The 25,869-nt window shown below is 39.8% G+C and overlaps 2 protein-coding genes across 8 annotated transcripts in view; one reads left to right on the forward strand and one right to left on the reverse strand.

The window, feature by feature from the left end:
- Window positions 1-25,869, reverse strand: part of UBAP2 (ubiquitin associated protein 2) — a 162,504-nt gene that overhangs the window by 88,332 nt on the left and 48,303 nt on the right. For 4 of the 7 annotated variants that reach the window (XM_066568714.1, XM_066568718.1, XM_066568713.1 and 1 more), the window contains 13 exons: window positions 23,855-23,907; window positions 19,263-19,330; window positions 18,007-18,196; window positions 17,122-17,335; window positions 15,416-15,687; window positions 14,262-14,440; window positions 12,958-13,165; window positions 11,734-11,773; window positions 9,038-9,221; window positions 6,484-6,550; window positions 5,603-5,798; window positions 4,247-4,338; window positions 3,294-3,344 (listed from right to left, as the gene is read on the reverse strand). In XM_066568714.1, coding sequence (XP_066424811.1) covers window positions 3,294-3,344; window positions 4,247-4,338; window positions 5,603-5,798; window positions 6,484-6,550; window positions 9,038-9,221; window positions 11,734-11,773; window positions 12,958-13,165; window positions 14,262-14,440; window positions 15,416-15,687; window positions 17,122-17,335; window positions 18,007-18,196; window positions 19,263-19,330; window positions 23,855-23,907 — 1,814 coding nt within the window. The remainder of the gene's footprint in view (window positions 1-3,293; window positions 3,345-4,246; window positions 4,339-5,602; window positions 5,799-6,483; window positions 6,551-9,037; window positions 9,222-11,733; window positions 11,774-12,957; window positions 13,166-14,261; window positions 14,441-15,415; window positions 15,688-17,121; window positions 17,336-18,006; window positions 18,197-19,262; window positions 19,331-23,854; window positions 23,908-25,869) is intronic. The other 3 variants (XM_066568716.1, XM_066568715.1, XM_066568717.1) reach the window with 3 other exon arrangements.
- On the forward strand, window positions 297-872 carry LOC136568630 (interferon-like). Its single transcript, XM_066568712.1, has one exon. It carries the CDS (start codon window positions 297-299, stop codon window positions 870-872), a length of 576 nt encoding a protein of 191 aa, XP_066424809.1.

A 25,869-nucleotide genomic window follows, 5' to 3' on the forward strand; every position in this document is an offset into this window, starting at 1 on the left:
CCTGACAACGACGCCTCCGAGACAGAGCTTTCGCAAGGCCGGCACGCCGCTGCCACCACAATCCCCAACCACGGACACCCCGACCAAACACTTCCCCAAAACCTACACAGCCACCAGTACAGACTGGAAAGTACAGGCAGAAACTGCGGACAATCGGAAAGCGATGAAGGGAAAGCTGCCTCGCATACAAAGCCGCGCACCCGGAGCCACCCCAAGCACAGCCACCAGCAGCACCAGCCAGCCTCACCGGGCTCCTCCTGCCCAGCAGCACCCAACAGCACCCACAGAGACTCACCATGGCTGCGGCCACAGCCACACAGCCACGCCTGCCGCACGCCGCCCCGGCGCTCCTGCTCCTCCTCACCGCTCTGGCCGGCACCCTGGCCTGCCAACACCTCTGGACACACGAGGACACCTTCCCCGGCGACGCTCTCCGCCTCCTCCAGGACATGGCTGCGGTCGGCCACACGCAGCCCTGCCACCTGCCAGAGCCGCCCTTCTTCCCCGCCAGCCTGCTCCACCACAACCTGCAGCCGCACCAAGCCGCCGCCACCGCCCTGCGCATCCTGCAGCACCTCTTCCACACCCTCAGCTCCAACAGCACCCGCCAGCACTGGCCCGGCCAGGCTCGCAACCACCTCCTCAACAAGCTGCAGCACCACATCCACCACCTGGAGCAATGCCTCCCCGACAACACCACGCCCTTCAAAGGACCACGCAACCCGCTGCTCGCCATCAACAAGTACTTCAGGGACATCCACCTCTTCCTGCACGCCCACAACCACAGCGCCTGCGCCTGGGACCACGTCCGCCTCGAAGCTCGTGCCTCTCTACTGCACCTCCACAACCTCACACGCGCCACGCGCCGCTAGCGCCAAGGCCCACCCGCCCAGCCACACCTAGGCCCCAAACCCACCTCCAACCCCACGCCTCCTCTCACCTGGGACCACACACAGGCCTGCAACAACCGCACGGCCCCCGCAGCCTTCAACCGCTGCGTCTCCAGCGATTCCGCTGCTCATACTGATACGGACCAAAGACCTTCTCCACTTATTTATTGACTTAATTATTTAGTTATTTATTTTATTTACCTATTTATTCACGTATTTATTTTTCTACCTCTTCACTTATTTGTGCCAGTCCAAATAAAGACTTATGACAAAACACTTGCCACTGCCTCTCCTCTCTCGAGCACTGCAAGCACTCTTTGCGCCAGGGGAAAGCCATCTCCGCCCAACACCACTCAAAGCTGTGTTCCATGTTTGACTCTAAACATCCCTGTCTCTTCTCGCTGGCACCTGCCCAAACAGCATCTTGCATCAATATCTTTGGAGAAACATCACTAGGTGTTAGATACCATCATCAGTATTTTGTCTTAGCCCTCCTTTCCTCAGTAGTTTGCAACTCCCTTCTTGATTATTGTATCTGAAAGCCTCACGACAAGGAAGGCACGGACTTACTGGAGAAGTTCCACTAGAGGGCCACAAACACTAACAGAGCATCAGAGCACTTCTGCTATGAAGATATATGACAGGTGTTAGACTGGAGAAGGGTACAGGCAGTCCTTACTGTAGCCTTTTAACACTTCAATGGACCTTACAAAAAAGAAGGCAAGTGAATTTTGAACAGCATTTGCAGTGACAGGCAGTGGTCTATAGAGGATGTCTGTAAACTAAAAGAGAGTATGTTTATATCAGGTATTAGGGAGAAATCCTTTACTAAGAGTATTGTGAACAAGTCCTAGAGCTGGCTAGATTACCACATCCCTGAAAGAGTGCAAAGCCATACTGAATGGGGCTTTGTGCAATGTGGTCTAGGAGAAGGTTTCTCTTCCCATGTCAGAGCTGCTTGCAATTAGATTGCCTCTTTCAACATAAAAGTTTTTAGGACTCGTGTTGAGGTTTTGGAGAACTGTGGAACCAAAGTGGGAATAGGGAAGAGTGTGAGGAGGAAGGTGCAGAAGTGTGATGGCACAGAAGCCCGTCCCATTCCCCTATCCCACCTGGGAGATGAAGGTAGAGAAAATCATGAGTGAAACTAAGTCCACGAAAATATGAGAGGTGAAGGGAAGATGTTCTGTAGATTTGGTTTTATTTCATTATCTACTTGCTAACTGCCCTGATTTGACTGCTAACATGTTAAACTAATTTTCCCAAGTCAAGCCTCTTTTGCCCATTACTGCAACCAGCAAGTAATTTCTTCCTGTACTTATCTCACCCCACATGCCTTTCAGGATGTATTTTCTCCCTGGACTAAATGAGGTGGGGAGTGATAGAGCACCTTGGTGGTCACCAGGCATCTAGATACTGTTAACACATTATAATACGTGTCTCCTGGTCCTGCTACTTCAAATATTTTGCATCTTGTTGCCATAATGATAATCCCATGCATTTCAGTTGACAGTTCTTCAAGTACCACAACTTTCTCTGGTAAATGTCTTTATTCACGTGCTCATCTTTGGAGTTTTTTAAATTCAGGGTCTGCAGTATGACAGGGCTTTGTTTGAGTCATCCCTGGTACTCACCTTTAAACTATCTGACTCTGGCTGCTCTAAGCTCTACATGGAATACCTGGTACTTATTTGGGCCTTACATTATGGCATTCATCCAGTCTTCTCAGATCACTCCTCACTGCTCCATTTCTGCCTCTACAGATATACCGCATCACTTTAGTATGTAACTGTTCTCAGCTACCTACTACCAAACTTTCTCTCCAAGTTCCTTATCCTACATTTCTGATAGGAAAATTCTTTTTTATTTTGCAATCTAGACTGAGGCCCTTTTACAATCTATCAGCCTGTCTCATATGCCATTCGTATTCTAGATCCAGATAAGGAAAAAAACTTTGTACACTCTCCCTCCTGCAGCTCACCTGCATTTGTTGCCATGATGCATATGCAAAGATCTATACCTATGACCACATCCCAAATCTCAGCTACACCTACTGGCTACCAACCTGTGTACTTGATGTTCAACCTGACCTCTTAGTAAAACAAACACTTAGGACTTCAACTAGATTAGACAAAACGTCATAATGCTGCTACAAAAATTAGACATTTCTCCACTCAGGAGCACAGAGCACACTTGTGTCTATTTAGAGATTTTGCAGCTGGACAAATGCATGATGCAACAGTTGCTCTGTATCAATTTACACAATCCTTGTATAAATTTCAAAAGAAAGAATACAGAACACAAGGAAAATCTCTTAACCACCCTTCAATTGATCAATTTATGTGGCACAAATGATCAACAGTGAAGACAACTTCTTTAAAATTAAGTAAGTCATGTACTTACCATTGGCAGTCTGGATTGAAGCATCTGGAGATCATCATAACCATAAATCTGCTTAAAGACAGATAAAAATACAACATCATTATAACACTTTTTTCTGATGCTGACCAGTTTGGGGCTTTGAGCTGAGTTTGACTTAAGCCCAGTCTGTGTTAAAGGTCTACAGCCGTATGTCGCATTGTGCTATCAATGGGGCACTGCAGCATTTCAAGGAGAGTAGAACTGAAGTTTCAAAGGCTTGTCACTCTGATGTTGTTTCCTGGTGACAATGTTCTCTGAGGAGAGTTTGACTGTCCCATCTTCAATACAGTTTTCACAGACACATCATTCCTGAACTTATGAAAAATCTACCTTGCATTCAGATTTGGGAGTAAGAACAACAGCCCTCTTTGCTGTAATCATTACTTCAAAGAGCATTAAGATTAAAGAGTTGATGACTTGACCACAACACAACCTCCTGGGTATCTCCTCACATTCAGTTTGATACAGAAAAGTTACTGATATAAAGGTTTGGATTCAAAAAGCAGATAACCAAAAATACGTTGATGCTGGTCAGACATCAAAAAGCTATGTGCAGTCTTTCAAATCATGACAGACAGGCACATGTGTCCATTGCACATTTCAGCCACTGCTATGGCAAATCCATTTCAGTAACACAAACTTAAAGAAGCCTTAATTTATTCAAAGGGCCTAAAACCTGTTAACACTGAAAACCACAGCCACACCCATGTTTAGCTTCAACAGCAGCCAGATCAGGTCTGTAGCAAAAGCTCTGCAGTTTACAATCAACAGTAAGCCTCTACTGAACATATTTCAGATGTTCTTTAGCATTTGAAACAAGAATTCCAGGAGTAACATGTGCCACCAGAAATGACTTGGCATAGACAGTAGCAGGTCTGGAGGGCCCGCTTGCACCAAGGGCTAAGAAATCAAAGAGAAACAATGAAACTGCTTACTGGGTAGGCAGGCAGAAGTCCTCCAGGTCCCACAATATACTGGTTATGCAACAAGGGTGGTACACCTTGGGGCAGGTTTGGGGGTGCTTTGCCTGTAGAATCAAAATACAGACACTTTAACAAGCCTTTAGAAAAGAAAAGGCTTCAGCATTGAGACAAGACAGCTCACAAGTTGTGGCAGCTGCACCATCTTAGATTATAAAGAGGAGATTTTGTGCTGTTTGATGAATATGCTCAAAATAGCCTGAAGAGTTTAACCATGCCTCAAGGGAAGGAAAGTACAGGCTACTTTAGCCTGAAAACAGTCCTATCATAGAATAGCCTGAATTTGTCATTTACTTTGTCCAAGAGGATTACAAGAATTACAAGAATACAAGGATTACAAGATTACAGAGCTTCTCTTTTGCTCAATTCTTTACTGAAGGCAAATTTAGAAATTGTTCTCAATCTGAGAGAGCAAATTCTCTTCTTTCATTTCCTGCTCTGTAAATGCATTCCCTTTATCACCAGCAACAGACTGGAAAGCACTAAATGTTGCCAGCATGCTTTCTGTGGGTGACTTACTACAGCTAGGAATAGCAAAGAGAAGACTGAAATGGTTTCAGCTGCCTTCATGAAACAGTGCTAGGAAGCAGAACAGTAAAAGAACAATGCACTTTGGCCAGTCATAAGACACTTCATTTACGAGCTATAGAAATGAAAAATACTTCTGTAACTAAGCTTGATCCTTAGTAATACATCACTCACTTCTCTCTATAAGATTTCCTTTTAGCAGTTCAGGATCATCAGAGAAGAAAGAGAATTTAGCATCACTTCCACTTCAGTGCAAGAAGCCTCCCAGCCCTCCTTCTCCATGGACCCTCCTTCTAAAGTGCTATTTTGCTGTGCAATGACCCAGACATTTCTTTCCTTTCTGTGGAAGTGGTAGTAGGGATGTGACACATGATAATGAGGCCACTGCAGTATATTTTGATACTGCCAAATGAATTCAAGTCACAGAACAGCCTGAAACTAAAGCTTACGTGAACTCATAGTCAGGAGCTGATCACAGCTTGGAATACAAACTGGGTGAATTTTCTAGCCCAAGACTTCCTAAGTCAGAACTGCTCTGGTGTGTATTTATAAAGCTCTTTGGGAATGGAATGTGCTATATAAATGCCACATAACACCCTAACAAATATTTCAAATACATAAAACCAGGCAACTTTATTTCAGAAGCCAGCAAATACAGCATGCTGGAAATGTCAGTGAACAGTGTGGACTTCTTAGCGTTGTTATGGCAGGTGAGATGCTCAACTGACAGCCCTGCTGACTGAAATCCTCTGTCTATCCACGTGATCTGTCAATATTGCCAACCTGAAGACACTAAGGGAGCTGCCCGTGTGGTAGCAGCTGGTATAGACACACTGGTAACACTCAGGCCAAGGCTGTTTGTAGTGTTCATACTGCTTGCCATGCTGACAACCGAGGAGGTGGTGCTAGTGGCTGAGGTTGAAGCAGTTGAAAAGGTTGTTGAGGGCTGGAGCGAAGTTGTGTTCTCAATACTAGTGTGCTAGAAAAGGAGACAAAAAGAATGAGGATCACAGAGCAAATAAACCACAGTGGAAGATGCTGGGAAAAAGGGAAAAAAAAAAAAACAAAAAACAAAAAAACAAACAACAACAAAAACTTCTAAAGTAACAGCAGCACATGCAAAAGATATGCATTACCTATATACCAAGCAAGCAACTAAGTTGCATGCTTATGATGCTTTAGTGATTTAAAGAAAATTATTGTATGAGAGCTAAACTCAAATTGCCATACCATCACAAAACTATAATACAGTAACTTAAACGTAACATGTATCATTCCGTCACCTGCGTTTTGTCAGCAAACCTCTCCAGTGCAGACTGCTAATAGTCCACATTTCAGATTGCCACTTTGAAGTTTGTTTTTGTTTTGTTTTGTAATAATCTAGTTAGAAGCAATTTTTTTTATTTCATCCCCCTTAGCTGGCACGACAATTTCCCTCAGCTGTGTGACTGGCAAGGCTCTGTCATAGCTATTCCTGATCTAGTACAAATACAAGTGGTAATCCCTTTTCCCCCACTAGAGGGCTGACAATTCTTCTTCCCTGAAGTAAGGCTATACTTATGGGTCTTGGGGTTCTGAGACACATCCAACTTTAAGAGATGTTCCTAATTATGAAATAAACTGACTATTTGCCAAGCACTTGTTTCAATACTAATAGGACTTACCACATGTGATGTGCCTGAAGACAACACTGAGGCAGGAGAGAGGCTGGTCTGATGATTGGAAAGGGAGCTGGAAGGAAATTGTAAAGAATTTATAAAATTCTTTAGTTTTCACTTTTAACAAATACAAATATGCAGCAGGCCATTAGTTAAAGAATTAGAATTCCAGGTATGTGTGTACACCTACAGTAACAGAGTAGTTAAAGAAAAAATTACATTTAAGAGTGTGTGTATACATATACACACACACAGAGAAATGTATATGTGTCTGTATGAATACAGGCACCTCTACAGGCACTTTTTCCTTTAATTAGTACCCTACTACCTTCTAGTGAAAAAAATCAAGTACAGACTCATTATTATTAACAAGAAACACCTAAAATACCATTCATTTGTATTTTCCAATTTACAGTATCTTTAGAAAAACTATAGTTGCTTCAGGAATCAAATACCTATGACTCCATGACACAGGAAGTCCAAACTTGAAACAAGGTTCACACAAGCACAAGCCTGGTTTCTCATTCTTTCTCTGCTGCTGCTTACCATGGGGGACAGGTTTAAAGTGAGGCAGTGCTTTGGTTTGACTCACTGTGTTGTTTCTCACATTTTGAATTGCTTAACATTAACTCAACTAATTAGAACTGCAGGGTACTTGCCCCATAATTCAACCAGAGATCTTCAAGTGTCTCCCTGAAAGGTGACTGAAACTGGCATCTGAACATTTAAACTGACAAGTTATACCTTATATAAAAATGCAAACCTACTGTATATAGTATGCAATAAACTGAACCAATACAGAACAAAGGTAACCAAATGAAGATATAAAACGTGTATAGATTAGTGCTCAAAAAAACTCCTCATTACTAAATACGAAGAGATCCTAACAACAAAATTAGTTTAGTGCTATGGAAATAGCCACAAGAAAACACAGTTTTCATACCAAAGTTGACAGCTTCATTACATGACCTAATTTAAGGGCAAACACTTCTAGTAGCTCTTCAAGGTACAGGCCCAGAATAAGCTTTCACAGTTTCATAGATTAACTTTCAAAACTGTCCCCCTTCTGCAGGAATTGGATCACTTCAGCAAGGGAAAAGTAAGAGTTTTACACCACTCCCTCACCCACTCTTCCCAGCTCTTTTTCACCATCTGACCTATGGCAGAGACACAGACGACAGCCATCAGCTCTACCAAGTCAGACACATTTTGGATTTCAGGCATCCTGAGGATGGCTGAAACTTTGTATTTGTCCAACAGCATTGACCCCCAGCTGATTTCCATCCGTTTATACAGCTTGTCAACAAATCATTGCGGGGAAATGTGACCAATGTAAAGGGAATTGCTCTTGTTTGACATATTTACTATTTTGCTCAACAAAAAAATACTAGAGTGTTAAAAAAATAAACTATGTCCTAGCTGTAAACAGGAAAAAAAACCTCCCTGATATCCCAAATCAGTTTCTTGTATTAACAAATATAGTACAAAGTTAGTATCAAAAATGTAACTCAATCAATACAGCTTAAGGATTGTCACTCTGATGTCTTTTCTGGGCTTCTTTAAAACCAGAGGTCAGACAAAATTAAGAGAATAAAAAGTGATTATATTTATTGAAGGGCCTTCAGGTACATTAAGAGCAGATGAAGCCTCCGCAGGGGCTACACACAGACATGGATGACCAGTCATGAGTTCTCACACTTCTGTAAGTTTGGGCCATTTGCATATTGGCAGTTAATCTTTCAATTACAGCTTCAGGTAATGAAGTAATTTACCCCATGTTTACTCCCCACCACCTCATTTTTCTTTATACTTTCCAGGGCCTGAGACAGTAAGATGTCCTTGAATCCCAGACCTAGAGAGGAATTGTTTTGACTAACCAAAATGTGAAGACACTAGTTAATATTCTATATGGAGTTTAGAGTTATACACTAAAGAACTACAGGATTACAAATAAATGAAAAATATAAAAGCTAAAATCCTAAGGCATCAACATGACTGAGGATGTAACAGGCATTCAGAAAAACAGAGATACAGTGCAAATGAGCTGAATTGTGCTAGATGCACTTCCAGGAACATCAAACCGATATTTTGAAATATCTTAAGGAAATATCTTAGAAAAAGAAAACACACACAGTTTCCCTGTGAAATTATTTCTAGGTTTTAATTTTAAGAAATACAAATAAGACTATGTTATTTCAAATTGGCCATGTAGTAAACTGTTAAAGAATAGTTTCAAATATATAACACTGATCAAAACCAGCAGGCACAAAGTAGGAAAAATAAACTGGGGGAATCAATTTAGCTGATTTAGCTAGCATGACTGAAGCAAACCTCTTGAAACACAAAGTTGCATATGCATCATGAAAGCGTGAGGGCAGCAGCTGCTCTGCCATTAGAAGGGAGCCCGGGGCTGCCTTGTGTTCTCCTCTGAATCTCTCTCCTAATTCTGGTTCACATAAGAAAAGGGACCCCTGGTGCTTGCCAGCCCTATATGGAACCACCCTTACACCTGTCCTATCCTAAAAACAGACCCCCTCAGTTTACCACAACTCTACTGTACCTGCTCAGCTGGGAGAGTGAGCTGCTGGCCAGATCACTGGACTGAGGCAAGCTGGGCAATGCTGCCACGTGCTGTGATGCTGAAGGCAGAAGTGAGGCCGTGGTAGACACCACACTGGGCAGAGAACCAGCTGAAGGTAGCGAGGGAGAAGGCTCTGTCTTAGGTGCTGCAACTGATGAAATAGCTGCAACAAGTTAAAAAGAGGCATTCAAATTAAAATTCTAGCATACTTGACATCCCAGACCAGATGGCAGGAACACAGTAGCATTCATCCCTTGGTCTGCAAAAATCTGACCATTAAGAACTGGTAACCATATCGAGCAATTTGGCTATGAAAGAAAATTCAAACACAAATGAACTACCATTTTTTTCCCCTTTAAACTCTCTACTTATAATAAATTTACAATTATCACTGCTACACATGTAGTAAACAACTGTCTTCTGCATTTCACCTGCCACTATCTGGATTACTAATTTATACTCACAAGTCATTCTAAAATTCCTTGCTTTTGGTTCAGCAAACACAAATAATTTCTGCCCTTTCAAGGCACTGTAGAAATCTAGTTCCACCTACAGCTCTGCTTCTTCACTCAGACCTACACAGCACTGTTGGGGATGGAGACTGAGATTGCTGGAGTAACAGGGGTAGATAGCTTATCCCTTTGGTATATTCTGTCAAAAGTGTACTGCAGTAGAATGAAAAAAGCTACAATGAAAGGCCAGAATTGAGCACAGCATTAAGTATTTTTTATGGCTAAGGAGCTGCCAAATATTGACTCACTTTATTTAGATAATAAAAAGTGTTAGGTTTTATCTTACACTTTTTAGGCTACACAGATAAAAACTTGTTTATAGGATTGCTATACTGTAATAAGAGGCCTAAAAATTCTATTGCCCAACATGATTCTCAGCTGTTTCACTCATTTCTACTCCTACAAAAAATAACAAAGAATTAGAGACAGTCACTCACCAATAAAACTCAGAAAAGGGTTGAGCCCTACCTTCTGCTGGGCCACATTCCCATACCGCACCAGGGACCACTACCCAGTGGATCATCACTAACTTGTAATGTATGTGAAGACACTTTTAGATTGGTCATCAAACAAAAATCAAATACACACTTGGAAGTTATTTATTAGAGTTTGTTCACTTTATGGATTTGATTTCCTAGCTAAATGACCAAGGTCAGGTTGTTGGGTTGCAATAGAAAGAGGAATTAGAAGGTCCTGGCCTTGGTAATAAGTATGGCCTCTAAGAGAAGGAAATCCAAGTGACAAACATGGTTATGAAGGCAGTAACTATATCATCTAATAATTCCTGGTAAAACTCATATAAAAAAGGAGTAAATAACATTTAAAAATCCCAATATATTAAGGGCAGGATTCCCTCAACACAAGGAACAGAGTCACCATCTTAAGATCCCCTACAAGATGACTGAATGCAATGTGCAAAACAAAGAAAACCAGGAGACAAGTAGGATGGTCAGGAGTAAAACACATCAGTCCTACTTTGAATTAAGGATTTAGGAAGCTCGAGATCTGGATATTAAAGAACAGCAAAGACGAGAGAGGAACAACTAAGAATATTATAGCACATACAGAAAGGAGAAAGTACTTATAAAAGTTAAGACAACTTCAAAATCATATGGATGCATAACTATATCATGGACTCAATGGAAGAAGAAAACAGAAATGCTCTCAAAGGAGAACTAGCATAGGAAAAGAGACTAGTAATGCCTTTACAGAAAACAAAAGTATTAGGAACACTCAGTTCTTTGTTTTCTGTAGAAAAAGGACAGGTTCTGTAGTGAATTTCATAAATTGTTTATTAACTCTGTACACAGCACTAGAAAAGTTCTTGTGTTGAAAAACTGTCTTTGTATACTTGGAGCATATACACTCCTGATCCTTTAAATTCAACTTGGTACTAACGAAACACTGTCCACTAATGGCCTACCTGAAGAGATGTTTAAGAAGAGGTTAGACCTAAAATTGAGGTGTTGGAATTCCAAAAGATTTTAATTCACACCGCTGTCTTGAAAACTTCATGGAGCAGCACAAAGATCACTACACCTTAGTTATTTTAACTCTAAAGTAGAGAGCTGCAGGCCTGGGACAGGTCCATGCTACATTAGAAACAGGTCAAGATGAAGAAACTAACACTTATACCACAGTCAATACTGAAGTATTGTTTGCAAGGAAGTAAGAAACTCTCAAGAGGGAATGTGTTTCTCACCTTTATTCTCACAGGCTTCTAACAGGGCAGAGATAGAATTATACCTAGTGAGAGGTGCACTCAAAGAACGTGAGTTCCTTTCACTACAGCTAAATGCTATTTGCAACTCAGAACTGGAAGAACGGCTAAAAATTTTCATATTTATTTCTAATTTTGCATTTTTATTTTATATTAAATGATTTCTGACAGGTAAATTCAAAAGGAAAGCCAACAGCAAAGCAGCTTCTCTAATTCTAATTTAGGTTTGTAGATTTAATAGACCTGCCTTTATATTTCAATTGTAGTCAAGAAGCAAGCAGCATTTTATGCAAGCACAAATAAAGTCAAATGGGTCAGCCATAAATTAGTCATGGAGAACAATATAAAGCCTTAAACCCAATGTCACTGATACGCTTGTGTGCACAGCAAGTAGCAAGGAACGAACAGAAAGTCCTGTGCTCAACCAAGCCTTGAAAACTTACTGTCAAGTGTTGCCTGTGTCCTAACACCGCTGTGCCCGTTCTGTAAACAAAGAAGAAATGAATTAACAAATCATCTTAGAAGTATATTAAATGCTCAGACTGAATCACACATTGAACATGCTTCATGCAAAATTCTATATTCATACTAAATTGAACAACAAGGCAGAAAATTAAATTTTTACTGCCTTTAAAAAAACTACATCATTAAGTTGTCTCAAGTGCAAGGTGTCCTCAACATAGAGAAACCCATACACTGCCCATAATACACCCATCAGCAGCAAACCTTCCCATGTACTGTATATAACATAAACTTCAGGTTCACACCAATATGAAAGAAGGAATTGCATTAACATATAGGAAATGGTTGTGCTTTTGATCTAATGTAACTCACAATTTTAACTATCCAAGTTACACAGAGACGCCAATTTTTTTCCATTGAAAGATAAGACTTGAGAAGCACCAGTTGTTTTTTGGATAACGCTGGAGTACAGAAGTGGATAGTCTATGCTTGATCCTCACCAGTACATACGAGCTAGTGCAGAAGACAAGTGTGACTGAGCCAACACATAACAAAGGCCAGAAGTAAATAAACTTACAAACTCTCACAAGTTCCTAAAACATTCAATAAACTCAGTTCTTTTAAAATAAACCTACATTCTATATACAAAGACAGCAGGTGTGTTTGAATCTCCCAAGAGATTCTTCATCCTATATTAGACCTCTGCTTATGTTTATTAAAATAACACATAAAACTAATTCCCACTGGTGTTTAAATATAACAGAAATGTAATACTGGAAGGGTCAAGAAAAAATTTGGATCCATTTGCTAGATGCCATGTAAATTTAGTAAATAAAATACACTTGTAGAGAAACCATCAAGTTATTAGTAATGGCAAAATACCATAACTAATATTTACATACAGAGACAGTTCCTTAGCTTCAGGGAAGAAAACTCAAGTAGAATTTTAAGCGTTACTAAAAAAAAAAGGTCAAAAGACAATTTAAGATGTCAACACCCACAAAATCAGATGCTCTTATACCCCAAATACAGTAATACCAAAAATGACTACACACCAAGAAAAGCAAAAACAAGTAAGAGGGTGGGCTTGGAAATCAAAACTACCACTTGGCTTGGTTACAGCATTAATGTATCAGGGGAATACAAATCTAACATCGGTAAGAGTATTCCCCCTTTTCTAGGTCCTGTTTCTGTAATGAACTCACCGTAACTGCAACAGGGGCTGGTTCAGACGGAGCCATGGAGCTTTGGTACGCTATCCTGCTATGCACAGAGGTCTGCTCATAGGAGGAGGTTGTTACTGGGCTAGTGCTCTGGGATGAGCAGGTCAGACTGGAAGAGCTGATGGCAGAGGTTGTGTATGTGGAGTCCTGGACTGTATTGGATATTGGCAAAGAGGTATTCAAAGGATCACTGGAAAAAAAGAATTATTTATCATCTTGGTAAGTATTTCAAATACTTTCAGGAAAATATCAGCTTCTATATAGCTATCTAGAACTACCTTAAACACACAAAATAATCCACACTATTTATATTAGAAAATCTAAGAATATTTAAAAAAATTATAATATTGCTTTGGTTGTCACTAATCACTGCTTCAAAACATCAGCTGCACTAAGCACCATTCACCTCCCTCATTCCAGCCCAAACAAGACAAGAATTTACACAAAAGCACTTTTCAGTCATGTTATTTCCACCTTTCCCAAGGATAAATTAATGATCATAATCTTTATTTTTTAAACAAGCAGAATTGATAACGTCTGGTATATAATGAATAACAATAGGATTCTTTTTACAATAGAATTCTAATGTAAAAAGAAAATAAATTATGCAAAGAGCTAAAAATACTTTAAAACATGCAGGAATGTTTTATTGTCCACTTAGTTTAAATATTATGTATAAAACTACAAGTTATGTGGAAGTTCATTTCTATTAATATTTCTGAATTAACTTCAGGAAGCATTTTACTGGTGCCGATTTTTCAATGAGTAAGGAATTAAAACTGGATTACTGGTCCACTGGCACTTATCATTGGCTGTTGTAGCATTTCAGTAAGAGCTTCTGCATACAGAAAGCCTAGCTTCTTTTCTCATTTTTTCATACCATAGGAGAATCAGATCTGTAACCTACTGCTAATCTACTAACTAACATACATATATGGTAAAAAGGTCAATTCTGCTGGGTCAGATGGAGAAAAACATGGGTAGTGAGGAACAAACCCCCAAAAACACTTGAAAATCAGGGCAATTTAACATGAGAAAAAAATTCTATAAAGGATGGCTTACTAAAAGGTTATTTATATTCATATCATCTCCATCTCCAGCTTCACATCTACCCATCCAGGCAGATTTTGATTATCATTAGAGTAGAAAATTATCATTTAAGATATAGTCCACAGAAAACAAGTCATCATATTTTCTCCTTTCATTACATTGTAACCCTGTCATGATGTTTTTGGCACAAACTTGACCCCCACAAGAACACCTGAGAATGCAGGAGGGCAACTCACACATACTTTACACATTTTGAATATAAGCTATTGTTGGTCGCCTGGTTGGTATTCTCACTGCTTGAAGTTGATCCAAACTCTGGGAGTGTAGGCTCTGATCCAAACTCAAGAGCTCCAAACTGAACATTTAACCCTGTCATGTCTGCTGATCCAGGCATCTCCACAGCAGAGGCAGGAATCTTAAAGGAAGAAAAGAAGCCATAATTCTTCTGCATGCATCTGCAACTTGAAATTAATCCACTGATTCTGCTCTAATCTGGATCTGAATGAGTAAACTGTACTATTCCACAATAACAAAGTAGCATCTTTGTACACCCCTCCCCACCCCCCACCAATATTCATATTGTGGCTACTAAGTGAATCTAAAAATCACTCAGCAACAGCCATTTTCCATACAGAGCAACCAGCTATCTGCTTGCAAAAGATATCACCACAATATTTTGGACCTAATAACTATCCAGCTTGGTACATCCTGCTTCATAGATAAGAAATATACCAAGATCTTTGCTCTCCTTCTCCCTAGCAATTTATATAAAACATTTACCAAATCAAATCACAGAATCATTAAGGTTGGACAAGAACATTAAGAGCAAGTCCAGGTACTAAAGCCAGCACTACCAAACCATGTCTCTAAGCACCATGTCTCTTCACATCTTTCAAACAGTTCCAGGGATGGTAGCTCTCTCACTTACCTGGGCAGCCTGCTCCAGTGATTGACAACCCCCTCAGTGATGACATTTTTCCTAATATCCAATTTAAACCTTCCCTAGTGCAACTTGAGGCTGTTTCCTCTTGTTTTGTCACTTGTTACCTGGGAGAAGAGACCAATCTCCACCTGGCTACACCCTCATTTCTAGAGAGTGATCAAGTTTCCCCTGAGCCACCTTTTCTCCAGGTTGAGCCCCTAGAGCTCCCTCAGACCTGTGCTCCAGACCCTCCCCAGCTCTGTTCCCTTCTCTGGACATGCTCCAGCCCCTCAATATCTTCCTTGTATGAGGGACCCAGGACTGGACACAGGATTTGAGGCGCAGCCTCACCAGTGCCCAGTACAGAGAGACAAGTCACTGCCCTGGTCCTGCTAGCTACGCCACTGCTGACACAAGTTTTTGTGGTTTTTAAGTTTAGTAATGACAAGCTATCACTCAATTACCCACCTTGGATGCTGGAGTTATCCTCCTTTTTGGTGGTTTTATCTGTTTCTGCTGGGTTTGATGAACAGTCACTGCCTGGTTATCCATAGAGATAGTGGGGAGCTGTAGTATTTTGCTAACAGCTGTAGAGGTGTCAACTGGTGATGGCTCTCGGAGTTTTACCTGGGAGGAGGAGGACTCTAGCCCAGGAGGAGGAACAGGAACCACCTGCATTTGTTGTTGTCGCTGTGTCAGCTGGCTCAGAACTGGAGATGGCTCCGGCTGGGATTTAAAGTCTGTCCAGTGTTGGAAAAAAGGAAATATCAAAATTAAAGCATTGAACTCTGCTCTTCACGGTTCTACTCTTTATGCAAGAACCCAGGTGCTGCTTAAAAGTTATGATTCTATAGCATTTGGAAGTCTTTTCAGACCTCAGAGGGGTTTCACATGGATCATTAACACTATAACACTAATAAGGACAACAGTTGATACATCTTCTACTTTAAATAAACAGCTGTGGCCAAGCATTACTTAGTTTTTTTCCAAAAATGTGAAAACAAACCTATCTACACAGTCACAGTACTATCACACACAAGTCCTCAAAAACTGTTACAGATTATTTTAATCAAACATTTCAAGTTTCACTGTAATTAACTGAGCTGATATAATGTGATTACTTCCAAGGGGTAAGTAGTTGTTGCAATTTAGAGGTAGTATGAGTTAGGATTCCCTTCCCCTGCAAAGAAGAAGATTAAAAAAAATAGGAAGTCTTCTACCATCTCATAACAGCTGAGAATCAAAGAGATGCTGGACATAAACAGCTTTTTTCCCCAGTCTTCCCTTTCATAGTTTTTGGATGCTGAAAGCCATGAGGTGACCTAAAGCACTGGTCAACCACCACAGAGATCTTCAGCATTTCCAGTGTGAAAGGGTTTTTATTCAGTTGGTGAAGTCCATTAGAAAGCAATAAAATGTACTTTTTTTTAGAATTTCTGCATGTCGAAGATAGTAATTGCTACCAATGGCTGCTTATCTACACATAAACATATACACACGAGAGACACAAGAGTATCTTCTTCACAGTGAAGATTCTGCTAGGAACAACACTACAGAAAATAAGTTTCTGTCATTCTCACTGTTACAACTAATTTTACTCAATTACATAAAAAATTCATACAATTATAAATATACAAAACAAGTAGCCCGAATCCTTCACAGCACACTACGGAAAGAACACTGAAGCGTGATGCATATTATGAAGAAATTACACAGTACTCATTCAAAATTCATGTAACAATTAGAAGAGAGAATTTGGGAAAAAAACAAAATACAAGTACACAACTTTACACTCAGCTAAAGGAAGCATAGGTACAATGAAAATAAGTATTTTCCAGTATCTGTTGAAAAACACTCAACAACAAAATTCCATGTAAATATTCAAGCACACTAAATCAAAGCTGTCACTACCTGGAAGGCTCAATAACTTTAAACATGTAATGACATTTAGGGATAGGCTTAAGCTTAATAAAACTTAGTTTATTATATACTTGTGATGTTTATAACCAGCAAATAAGCATAACATTTAAAATGTTGCAAGTAATTATATTACTAGGATTAATTTTTTTTTTTAAAGTCTTTAATTAAAGTAATTTTAAACTATCATTGGCATTAAGAAATCCTACTGGCTAATATAAAGAGAAAGAGAGAAGAACCTGTGTCAAAGCACTTACCAAACTGACTGAGGACTGAGGACTGAGTACTAGGTGGTTTTAGATCCCAGGATGATGCAGCAACTGTGCTAGTGGTGGCAGAACTGCTATTGGTTTGTTGAGAGGTAAACTGACCCAATCCCGGTGATTTCAATTGGTCCAAGATTTGGGAACCAGTAGAGTTTGCCAATTTAGAAGATCTGAGCTCTCCAAAGCCAGAACAAATAACTGCCGACTACCAAAAGACCAAGAAGAAAAGGGGAAGGAGTGGAGTTAATATTTTAACTAATAATTGAACACAATCATAGGGTCAATGCCTACAGCTGCTATCTGGCAGCAACTAAAATCTTTGCAGATGTAGATTACTAACAAATGACCAGTAAAAATTTCCACTACTGTAATCACAATAATACTAACTTATTTGAACCTATGCATCTTAAAATATCATAGACTTACTAATAGTTGGACCAATTTTTAGAGAATAAACACCTCATCTCACACCCTCAAAACTGACTCAGAAATAGACATGTTTCCACAAGAAGAAGTTGACTATGTGGCTTGGAAATAACATATCCATTTTCTGGCCTAGAACTCTTAACTATAAACAAATTATTTCATCCTATATCAGCAAGCAATGAGCACATCTGCTCTCTAATCAAAAATTAATATAACTGCTTCATGCAAATGCAGAAATAACCAACCAGCAAAAATGAAAAAAGTAATTTTTGGTGGCAGGGGGGGAGGGGGCTGAAAGTAAAAAATTATATTCTTCATTTTAATTTTTTTCAACAAATACCAAAACACTTCATGAAATGACCAGCACTGGAAAAGTTGTTTAACCTGAAATATTTACTCATGAACAACATTTAGAAAACAAAATATTTAGAAAGCACAGGATAGTTTTACCAGACTTTGAGGAGAGTAAGAGTTTACAGCACTGGAGCTGCCTGTTCCTGATGCCATCTGGGTGCTGTGCTGAGAATTTGTGAATACTAAGGCTTGGCCAAAGGTCTGCTGCTGAGGAGACTCAAATGAGTTGCCTTCTGTCTCTTGGGTAGATGTCACCGGCTTTTGAAGCAGTGTCACCAAATCAATGCTGAAAGACAAAGTGAAACTTGGCTGGAATGAATGAACAGTGATTAAACTTCAGTGACACTGGGGAAAGCACTAGCAATACTAAAGCTGCCATCCCAGCAACAGAATTATTACTGATTAGCAGTCTCTTCAGATGTTTTTTGTCTACCATACAAGAGAGAGAGAAGGGATCTTTTTGCCAACAAACAAAAAAATCCCACCCCAATTTGAGTGGATGAACTAAAACATTTTCTAACAATCTGAGGGACATCCACTGGAAGAACAGAACAAAAAACACATGAATATACTACCTTTAAGAAAGAAAGAAATATAAATTATACACCACATGACACCATGCCTCATACAAATCACATCCATATTATATGGAAACTTTTGCCGCAGTAGAGCAGAATCAGGACATTTGGAACCATTAGCCTATCTAGTTTTCAGATCTCATGCTATCCAACTACCAAAGCGTTCACTACGCTTTTATGTGCTCTTCAGGAACATGAAGCTACTGGAAGCAGCTGATTCCACAACACCACCAGCAAGGCATTTGAAGACAAAGGCAAGCAAAGGAAGGCAGCAACTGACCTATTTTTGGTTCTTGATCTTAACCCTCTATCATCAGTAAAGGCTTGTAACTGTGATGTTGACCAGGGAATTCACCTTTTTGTCAATGCAAGCTTTCATTTAACATATCTGCCAAAGCACTACATTCTGAACACTTCTTGCATCTACAAAGAGAGGCTTTCCCATTTTCTGGACACTAAAGCCAGAGCTTCCCTTTTAACAGCAAAAAAATTTTTCTTCCCAGCTACTTTTCTTCCTGTCTGTAAGCAGTCTTGATGCAGAAGATGTGTTATGCTCACACATTTGGTTAGTTTGTCTCCACTTTTACAGTCAGAAATACGTAACTCAGGAAGACACAGAAACAACAATTTGCAAGCAGGGCTTTTTCAATTTTTAGATGAGTTTGACCAATCTCTGAGACAGTTTTTATTCAATATTTTATGTGTGCAAGCTAACATTGCCTAATCAAGGAGAAGGTTTATAAAGTATAGGGAAAACATGGAAGAAGATCTTACCTTTGCCCAGGAGTCACATGATTTTCAGCTGGAACAGAAGATGCAGTGAAGACTTTTGTTTCAGAAAGCTGAAAAAGAGATGGGGTAAGAATCTCATATGCTCACATTTCCCTCCTGCAACATCTGCATAAATTCCACTTTGGTCATGCACTTTCAATATAAAAGTAAAGTCAAACTACCATTACAAACAGCTACTCTGAAGCTCTGCTTAAAAAGACAAAAACATGTAGTCAAACTCCAGTAAAATCTTCTCTACAAAATCAAGTACCTATTTAATTAGAGGGTTGGGTTAGGAAATTTGACCTACTGACAACATACACCAGCATAGAACTGTACACCAATGTAACTACAGCAGCTTGGGAAACAATTTAACTGAAATACACCACTAGAAAGTAATTAATGTAACAGCCATTCTACCATCAACGTGCAGACAATTTATGACACTACAGAGTAACTCTGACAAATCTTATTGCACAAAGCTAACACATTGCACTGCTCCCACTCATTCCATGTATCCTTGCATCTGACATCTCAGCTCCCACCACCAGCAGATGCAGGTAAGTACAGGTAAGTTCAGTGAACCAGCATTCATGGTTCCTTCTTGGCAGCTCTGTTAGGAGAGGCAATAACGTCTTTAACTGAGTGCTCTGAGAGCACGAGCTGGGAAACCTGTAATAAAATGAGAGCCATGCTCACACTCATGTAATAAGTCAGACCACCCACAGAGGAAAGCTGCACTGTTTTCACCATGCTGTTAAAATACAGAGAGATACTCGCACAGGCACCTGGGGAAGTGGAGCTGGTTGGGACTTTGGGGGAAAAGAAGGGGTTGTTTTTTTGCCATGTGGTTGAATTTTTTAATACTTTTTGTCATTTAAAAAGTAGTTGTTGAACAGCTACAACGTCCTAGGGCTAATTTGATTCTACTGACAGGAGTACTTGCAAACCAGAATAGATCTTAAGCCAGCACAGGTTAGGTTTAGCAAGACAGAGCTAGGCGTGTACAATGTTTGTATTTTAAATTTACTTTTCACAAAATCATCCTTAATTCCTTTAGTAGCCTTGTCTTTGACTGAAGAATAACTGACCTATTCAAAGAACACCTTTCAAATCAGCCATTTGATACAGCTCTTCTAGAAATTATGCATTTTTAACTGCATATATCTCTAGCAGTTTAAAGGACACCACAGACATGAGCCGATTTCATTTGCCATCCCACAGGCAGCTCTACTGAGAGCATGTGATTCCTGAACATGGACATCTGATAGGGGTCTCCTTGAACTAAGAAGGGCACAGAAGAGCTGACTGGGAGCAAATCACCACTCAGAGGCAGAGTAGAGATATCTCACATACTCTCCCAGCACTCTCTCGCAAGGAGCACATGAGACCATGAAGAAATCAGTCCTAACACAGTTCCTCCCTCCATTTCTTACCCTTCCCTTGCTGCCAACACAATGCACTTTAATCCCTCATTTCTGGATCACTTGTCCTGAGATGAATGCTGACAGCCCACAACTGTGTGTACTAACCAAAACAAAGAAAGAACATTCCACTTAAGTACATTTCAGTTGAAAAGGCTGTTCCTCTATTGTCCAGCACTTTCCGAATGATGTGTTTTATTTTAGAGCAATGTGTACTGTACTTGGGTACATAATACTTGGGGTATTATGATATTCCTGCATTACATGGCACAAGGAGGTCAGCTAATGGCACAAGCAGCACTCTATGGTCTGCAATCCCTTGGTTAAATATTAAATTCTTTGTAATGTCAACAGTTTCTTACACTCACATAACCAAGAAAAGACTAATCAGGGACAAACACTGATGAACCCCAAAAATTCAGCAAATTAAGGAGACTGAGGATGTTTGTGACAATGCAAATGCATGCTTGATGTGTGAGAGAATAAATGCTCTCTATAGATGAACCAGCATGCAAACTGCAGTCTCCAGCTACCAGCTCAGTTACACTGAGATTTACACTGCAACCTGTGGCAAACTCACTGCCAAAAGGTCCAATCAAGCACTTAATTCAGTACTCTGCAGGGATTATGGCATTCGTAAAAACACATATTTCGAGCTGTGGCAGCTGAAAAGTTTTATTACCAGATGTATTTAGTAGTTCTCAGAAGTAGAATTTTCAGCTCCCAATCAAGCCATTATGCTTGCTGCACACTACACTCACAAATCTTTCACTGAGGCTCTGGCATTTTCCCAGAACTGAACGAATGGTTGTGAGCCATTTGTCGGTGTTGGCCTCACAGGGGTATGTCCTCCATCTCCAGTGAAATGCCCATGCTTCCCAGCTCCTGTTCCTATGATAAAATCATTCTCCAATCACCAAACAGACAGTGCACTTGACAACTGGTTATCAGCTCCTAAAGGAGTACAGGAATGGTAAGGAGAAGAGGAAAATATACTCCAGCATCCTCAGAGAAACTCAACATCAACAAATCAGAATTTAAAAAAAGCTTATTACTGTTTTGGTATGATGTAGTGAGGGTAAAGAAATTAAAACAACTTCTCATGCTGCTTCCAGGTAAAGAAACCACTTCCAACAAAACACACTCCTTTTTTTTCCTTTCCTTTTTTGAAAATAAGTGTTGCTGGGGTTTCAAATAAAAACAGAACATGTTTGCCATTACCCACTTTCCAGCAATTTGTATTTATCTATTTCTTTCCTTTGGAATAGTTGCTGTAGTTAAACTTTACTTTCTTTTAAGAGCAAAACCCAGAGCCATCTAAAGTACCTCAATATTTGTCTAGTCCTTCATTGTTAATACCCTGAATATCCCTTTAACAAAACAAAACCTCCTATTTTCACTGCAAGCACTTTCCATTCTGTTTAACAGCACCTTGACAACCTATTATACCTGCTTAATACTCACTGCAAAAGATAAGGAACAGACAGGACTATTAGGTCACAAAGACCTAATTCTTCTTGGGTCAAACAATGTTAAATTTCACTCACTTGCTCATAACTTGTATCTGACTAGAGAACACCACATTTAAACAGAAATATTCTTTAGAAAAACACCCAGTCTTTCCCTGCAGACAGTAAATATATCAGCTTTCTTGGTTCTTTTAATCAATAGTCATGCCACTAGAACTGTTTGTTACACACTTAAATGCATGGATCCATCTTCCAGACACAGGCTCATACTACACCTCTGCTAGACCAAAACCAGAGTCCATCATACACACCTAAAGTAACCCTTTCAGATTCCTTAAACTAAAATCTCCCTTCTCAAGGATCTTTGATCAGATATTTTCAGCTATTATACACAATTTTTCATCTGTAAAAGTAATTAGAAATTGGATTTGGTACTTAAGAATCAAGTTCAGGAACATCCACATACAGAAACATAACTCAAGAATGACTAAGAGATGGGGAAGAGTGCTAACAGGCAAAAATAGTACAACAGGAGCTTTTTTAACACAGCATCAGCTCATATGGAGCTGTTCTTTTTTCATCATCCACTACAATCCTGGAAACTTTCTGAGTTGCTGTTTTCCAGACACCAGGCCCTTGTTCTGAAGGTGTGTCTTTATTCCTATAAAACAAATGGATACTTGGCTATATTAAAGTATTTTTCATTGGAACAGTTCAAATCTTGCAGAGGTCCAAATCTCACCACGATCGGCTCACTTTCAAAGGCTATACCAATATATTTTGTATTTTACAAACATTTTATTAAGCAATTACTTTAGTTTTATTTCCCAATCATTGATCAAGGCACTAGATGGCATCTGGCCTCAGACTGGGAGGATTAATAGCCTTCCTACAAAAGCCCACATTCAGTAACGGTCCTTCTGTAACAGATCTGCCAAAATTTTCAAGGCAGATTTCAATACATAAAATGTTTTGTGGTAGAATGCGATTACGTTTAGAACAAAAGGTATAACATATTTTTCCCTTTTTTTTTTTTGCGCATGTTTTGGGCGAACGTATCTGCCTCTTGATATTTCATTCACTCTTTCTGAATATTAGCAGACTATTAACTTTCTCCTAGGTTATAGGGATTTTTCCAGGATCCAAAATTAATAAAAATTAACAATGGGCTAGAGATTTCAAAATTCATTTGCAAATTATTCAGCTCTAGTAACTAATTAAAACAAATTCTATCTCTAGTCATCATTGCTCAACACTCATCCCTTACAACAAGCGCTGTATTGTACCAGCTTTAAACAGGGGTGAGAATAGCTCATAGATTTCCACCATTCTTAGCCCTTAGTCCACCTCTAGCACACACTCAGGAAACTAAAGACAGGTTTAAAATATGTCAGCTTTTGATGACATTAACTGATACAGAAAACCTAGGAATTTAAGTATTTCTTTCAATTCTCTCAAAAGATACATCCCTATCATTAGGTAAGGATGGAGTTTCCATATCAGTTACATGAAGCATTCACACATTTCAAGGACAAACACTGACATTCCATCTTGCAGGACGAGGCAAAAGGGATGACTTATTTTCATTCTACTGAAAATAAAGTTGAAATAATGGATTATTTCAAATATTTAGTTTTTGAAAACAACACAAACTCTGAAGAGAATAAATAATCAATTGGTATATCCAGCCAGTTGCACTTACATCTTCATTCCAGTCTTCTGCTGTCCATTCTTCTATTGAGTTCTTCCATGCTCCTATTATAACAGAGGAAGGAAAAAAAAAAAAACAGGAACAAGTTAAAGGCACAACACCGTGTTTCAATCCTTCTGCTTTACAAGCAATCCCCTTTTCATTATCAGTGGAACATAAAGCAAGGAGATGGAGGTTGGAAACATATTTGGAAACATGGTTGTAAGCTCTAGGAAACTAGTCTGCAGAATTAAAATTCTGGGAGGGGAACAATTAATCCCAAACATTGCAAGAACTTCCTCTTATGGGTCCAATGGCAGTGAGAGGTTACTCAACCCTCCCACAGGATCCTCCAGCTTCACACACAAATTCATACAGAACAAAACACAACCACCAACACCTGCTCCAAGACCCACAATCCTACTTTCAACACATTCAATTTCAAGACCCAAGCTATGCCTGTGAAGACTACTTTCCAACCTGTTAATTCACTCCTCAGAGTAGCACAACTCCAAGTCCTTTCCCTGAGAGAGCAACTTATTTTAGAACACAAACAATTCTTATGATGGTAGCAGGACAATCTTTAAATTTCCATCCACTGTAGGAAAAAACACTTCCTGTAACTTGTGGCAGACTGGATTTGGCAAACTCTGGAGCACAGTGAAGCATGCAGAAATAGGAAAACCACAGAAACCAATCCTATGGATGCAAAAACCCAACCCCTTCCATAGGAAACAGCAGGTACAGACATGCAAGAGCAATAAATGGACTGAAGGCCTTGACCACCGGCAGCACTACAGGGAAGGTTATTCCAACAACAACCAGAGCCTTTGTGTAAACTGTGCAACCACGAGCAAAGAAAACACCAGCACCAAAGACAGCGCCGCCAGCACCCTGGATCAAGTACAAAGCAAAGAGACTGCTGCTTCAATCATAACCTTTCATTTAACCAGGAACTGGTCTGAGACACATTAATTCAGAAACAAGCCCCCAAAAACAGCATCAAAGCCAGCTGGTACTAATGCCAGAACTGCATTGGTGCTTCCTCCGTACCCCATGACACCACAGCGGGTTTGGCAGAGGAGGGTTGAGCGGCGCCAGTCCTGTCAGGCAAAAGGGCTGACCGTGGAGGTTACACACAGTGGGGGGAAGAGAGGGGAACTGTACCTTGGAATCCAAAATTATTTGGCAGGTCCTGAGCAAGGTAACATCCGCTCTGTGTGGGCTCTGTGGAGCAATACAGAGTTGCCTGAAATACCTCATGCTCACATTTTAGCAAATGGCTTCTACCCAGGGAGGATGTTTTTACGAATAACCGTACCCTATAGCAAAACTACTACTACAATGCCTCAAATTTCTAGAGTAATCCACACATTTCGACAGTAATTTTGAAAAGGAGGAAAAGCCCAATGAGCAGCAGTTTTTAGAGGAACAGTTGATTTTCTTTCCCTTCCTCTGACCAGAACAGAATCCCTTCCCCCAGTATTTCTTCTTTGAAGAAGAAATCAAAGTATTTGCCCTGCTTGTATTTATCTCCCATAAGCCAGTGCCTGTCTCTAGAAGACAAGTTTTGCACTGACACCAGAACACTAAAACAGAGCTTGGAGTCTGATAAAATAAACACTAGAAGAGCTCAGGTACATCAAGTCAGACTCTTGTGTATTTTCCACCATCTTTGGAAGACCAAACCTACTTGAAATAATACTTGTGATGTTTTCCTGACATTAAATTTAAACAACCGTCTGTTGTTCCCTCTTATAAAGCTAGTCCTGAGGGTTTATTCTTTTAAATGCTGTGTACAGCCTTTCACCCTTTTATTAGTTTATCCAAGCTGCCAAGTTTATTAGTGTCATTTACTAACACTCTTCCTTTCCCAACTCAATCATCCCACTCTCAGTTATTTTAGTACTCTTCTCTGCACTAAATTCAGTTTCTGAATGTCTTTCTCCTATTGATCTAAGTCAGATCTTGCCACAGGACCATCAATTTCTTTTTAGTCCAAAATCCACCCTGGCATTACTGCAACT

The sequence above is a fragment of the Molothrus aeneus genome, chromosome Z (assembly GCF_037042795.1).
Source record: "Molothrus aeneus isolate 106 chromosome Z, BPBGC_Maene_1.0, whole genome shotgun sequence".
NCBI lineage: Eukaryota > Metazoa > Chordata > Aves > Passeriformes > Icteridae > Molothrus > Molothrus aeneus.